A 4,520-nucleotide genomic window follows, 5' to 3' on the forward strand; every position below is an offset into this window, starting at 1 on the left:
TAGCCGTGGGGTCTTATAGCGTAATAGCTTGTATTTGCTATGGGCCTGTAGACATTTCTTTATTGAGAGAGAGATTTCTTTATTGAATCTCTATACCATATATTTCACCGCTCCTCTGGTAAAGGCTATCGGGGTGATGGGATATGATTTGACCCGTATAGGAATTGGGTGTTAACTAAGAGATAATCATGGTTTGCCCCATTTGGAGAGGCACTGCTTTGTCCAAATCACACTGATTACGCACAGCACGCGCCGACAGTATCTCGAGGCAGATTGCTTTTGGGGCCTCAGTTTACCATGCAATTTCCTTTTCAATCACAAGCGGCATACAGCTTGCGCAAGCGAGGCCATTGTGATGCAAAACAGGAAACCCTCTTTTATTAATTATGTATGCGTAAAATGAGTGATTCATATGTCCAGAGTTAACTGTCATATCGAACACATGTCTCACTGGATAGTTTTAAATTCTTTCTTTCACTTTATCGTTTTGTTTATTTGTTTTTGTATTTAACCCGTTTAGGTCTTTGGAACTGTTGAGTCTTAACAGCCATCTGGTTGTATTTGTATTGCGCATATATCTCTCTTTGCCTATAATTGCTTTTAGGAAAATACATCCTATATAAATAACAAGTTTGCCCCAATCATTTATCATGTCAGTGGAAGTATACGTTTCAAGCTAATAAGCAACGTTTAGCTACATGGTATATTTATTTTCTTCATTTGTTTGCCTACTCCTTTTTCGTTGTGTTTATTTGTGTATTAAATTGACGTTAAGACCAAGCTTGTTATGGACGGGTGTCTACTTTTTTTGACAAATCAGAGCCCCCCCCCCCCCCCCCCAAAGAAGACACAAGAAGCCGGGCACGTGTGGATTTCTATACAAACTCATCAGACCGTAAAACTAGACGGGAGCTGGCGTGTGCCCGCGGTTGAGCCGTGGGGGGGGGGGGGGGGGGCGTAGTAATGTGATAAAACCTCAGGTACATCTGCTTTGCAATCTGCAAATCCTCCCTGCGTTTTCACCAGAAACCAAGCCCCTCTCTCCATCCATCCTCCCACACCCACTCTCCAAATCCATAGGGATCTCGGTTCCATCTGATTGGTTGGGGATGAGGCAACGAGGGGCGAGAACAATGTCATCATTTCGCTTTAAAAAGAGTGCAGCTATGTTGTGGTGAGAACGCATCTCGGAGGATCAATAGCAGCAGCGGAGAGCACCGAAAATAAAAGCACATCTGATGTGTGAGTGTGACTGTGAGCATCGCGGAACCTGGATATTTTTTTCTTCCCCTCCTGCGTAATCTGTTCGTCCAAAGTGCCTTTTCTGTTTATTGCGTAAACATGCCTAGAGGATTCTTGGTGAAAAGGAACAAGAAAACAAATCCTGTGTCCTACAGGATCCGTTCCGACGAAGAAGAGCCTGGCCAAACACCAGCTGCTGTACACAATAAGGATGCGCTCCTCTCCTCCTGCCCGCAGCGCACACTGCTAACTCTACCCTCCACCTTCCTCTCCTCCTGCCCGGAGCGCACACTGCTAACCCTACCCTCCACCTTCCTCTCCTCCTGCCCGGAGCGCACACTGCTAACTCTACCCTCCACCTTCCTCTCCTCCTGCCCGGAGCGCACACTGCTAACTCTACCCTCCACTTTCCTCTCCTTCTGCCCGGAGCGCACACTGACGGCGTCCCATTTCTGCGAGACAGCTGCAGTAGTGCCCGAGCAGGATGCTAAACCGAGACAATTTGGGAACCCAGAGGCAGTGTACCAGGCTCTCTACAGCCCCACCCGGCCCACCAGTAAGGAGTATGAACGCTCATATTATGAGAGACGTTTCAATCTCGGCTCGCCGGTGTCTGCGGAGTCCTTCCCCACGCCAGCAGCGCTTACTGCTCTGGACCATCTGTTCGCCCCCGTGGACCTGAAAATCGGCACCAGCAACAGCAGCCGCATGGGGACCACCAGCACCACCACCATCCCATCTGCTACCAACCGCACCAAACGGCCATCGAGTGACACCGAGCGCAAAGGCAAGCCCCCGTGTAAAAAAATCAAAGCTATCAGGAAATTGCACTTTGAAGACGACGTCACCACATCTCCAGTCCTCGGGCTCAAAATAAAAGAAGCGCTAGTTGACCAAAAACCCAGACCGCCATCTGGAGGTGATGATGACAACCCTCTCGGTGAGTTTGTCTGTCAACTGTGCAGAGAGGCATATGCCGACCCATTCGCACTGGCTCAGCATAAGTGTTCCAGGATCGTGAGAGTCGAATATAGGTGCCCTGAATGTGATAAAGTGTTTAGCTGCCCCGCAAACCTGGCCTCACACAGGCGCTGGCACAAACCAAAGCCCCAGAGCGGCGCCTCTGCTGCGCAAAATGTCAAATTAGAGAAGGATAAAGCCACCGTGTCTGACAACAAGGCGGCCTTGGAGGAGGTGAAAGACACCAGCGACAGGGACACGCCGAGCCCTGGCCCCTCCGAGTCGGGATCAGAGGAAGGGCTTTATGATTGTAACCACTGTGGTAAGAAGTTTAAACGTCAAGCATACTTGCGAAAACACGTCTCCTCACAACACGCCTCTCCAGCGACAACCAGCGAGGACCCGGTCCCGGACGCGGTGCACCAGGAGGAGGACGCCGGCCACCCGTCGCCCCAAAACGACGCTCAAAACCAAGCGCCGTTGAATCTGAGTTCATCGTCGTGCCACCTGTGCCCCGTCTGTGGAGAGAACTTTCCCAACAAAATAAGCCAAGAGAGGCACATTCGCCTCCTCCATTCCTCACAGGTGTACCCGTGCAAATATTGCCCCGCTATCGTTTACAGTTCGCCGGGACTTACGCGGCACATAAACAAATGCCACCCGTCGGAGAACAGGCAGGTGATCCTTCTTCAGATGCCCGTGCGCCCTGCCTGCTGAGCTGGAGATGGAAGCCGTGCCTTTACATGAGAAACACCCGGTGGCCATACATCACGACATGGGTCTCTCACCCTAAGATGAGCGGTCATCCCTCAACAGCAGCCGAGGGATGTAAAGCCCTGTTTGGAACTTGAATTCTGTATTCAAACATTTCTGTTAGTTTTCATAAATAAAGTAAACCGTTAGACTGTTCATTTATTTTTCTAGCATCTCTGCACAAGTGCTATTAGCTTCTAGACCTAAGAAACGGACATCCTATAGCTGTACTGTTGTCAGAAATCGCCTTGAATTCACAGGCTGGAAATGTATAACTTTTTATTAGCTTTAATATAGCTTGTGAATCTGTGTGGACATTACATTTAGCGTTGTCTTACAATTTCAAAACGTGTCCCTAGTGTTAGCCAATAATGCCTTTGGATTAGAGCTCTTGTACCTGCTGTAAAACTGCCTTAACTGAAATGTTAAATACTGATTGTTTTTTATTACCTATTTATCACGGTATGGGTATCATATTATTTTCTACAAAGCCTACTGTATAACCGTTATATATCTAAACCCTTGTGATCATTTTCTATTTATTTATCTATTTATTTATTAATTTATTTATCTATGTATTTATTTATTTATTTATTTATTAATTAAATTATTTGTGTAAATTATTAGTTTTGTGTTATTGACTTGTGATTCATTACTATATGGTGTTTCCTTCTGTCCCATTTATATCAAATTGGCAAAGATCTGGAGGACGGTGTGTAAAGTGACGTAGCAATCAAAGAACTGCAGTTCATGAAACACTCAAATGATCTCAAAATGCAATCAAATATGTATTTTTTTTTCTTGTTTTTTTTTCTTTCTTATTAACTGTTAGCTCTTACTGCTTTGGCTGTTTCCGCATCATTTGCTTAAATGTCCAAATAATAAAAAATCTAACTGGGGAAAAAGTGTTTCTGTGTTTGACTTTAAAGAGGATTAGCCTACATGATCTTAATAACAGAATACAATAGAAATATTGCTCTGTGTGGTCAGACATATACACCAGGCTGAGTGGGCGGGCAGCAGCTGAGTTATTTTGTTTTCTTTCTTGTTTTTTTCTCCCTCCATTCTCCAACTTGGTGATACAGGGAATGGGGGGATTTATCAGAGTCCCATTGTGGTTCAAAAAAGAAAATACATGGATAGAGGACATTATTCTCAGTGGTTTTAACTGAATTCCATCAAATGATGAAATGGAGCTATAGCTATGTTGAACTATAACACCCGATAATATCTCATGTCAAGAAAACACATGGAGAGAGGACATTATTCTCAGTGGTTTTAACTGAATTCCATCAAATGATGAAATGGAGCTATATGCTATGTTGAACTATAACACCCGATAATATCTCATGTCAAGAAAACACATGGAGAGACGGGATGTTCTGTGCTTAATTGAATTTGATCGAAAGAGGAAATGGTGTTCGCTGTGTTGAAGTAACGTCTATAGGTCACCGGCAGGTTAACACCCAGAGGTCAGCTGGAGGTCACACAATGCAAGGTAGTTCTCTACACTGGAAATGCATTCCATCAGTATAAACCTCTAACTTTACTACCGCTGACCCCAC

At 45.3% G+C, this 4,520-nt stretch overlaps 1 protein-coding gene across 1 annotated transcript; it reads left to right on the forward strand.

The window, feature by feature from the left end:
- Positions 1 to 1,341: 1,341 nt before the first annotated feature.
- insm1a (insulinoma-associated 1a) lies at positions 1,342 to 3,073 on the forward strand (the record flags this gene model as incomplete). The annotated part of the gene is made up of 2 exons (XM_084314571.1): positions 1,342 to 1,440; positions 1,651 to 3,073. The coding sequence occupies 2 exons, from the start codon at positions 1,342 to 1,344 to the stop codon at positions 2,917 to 2,919; spliced, it is 1,368 nt and encodes a 455-aa protein (XP_084170697.1). The 3' UTR covers positions 2,920 to 3,073.
- Between the last annotated feature and the right edge of the window lie 1,447 nt (positions 3,074 to 4,520).

Source organism: Notolepis coatsorum, assembly GCF_963971535.1.
Source record: "Notolepis coatsorum genome assembly, chromosome: 5".
Classification (NCBI taxonomy): Eukaryota; Metazoa; Chordata; class Actinopteri; order Aulopiformes; family Paralepididae; genus Notolepis; species Notolepis coatsorum.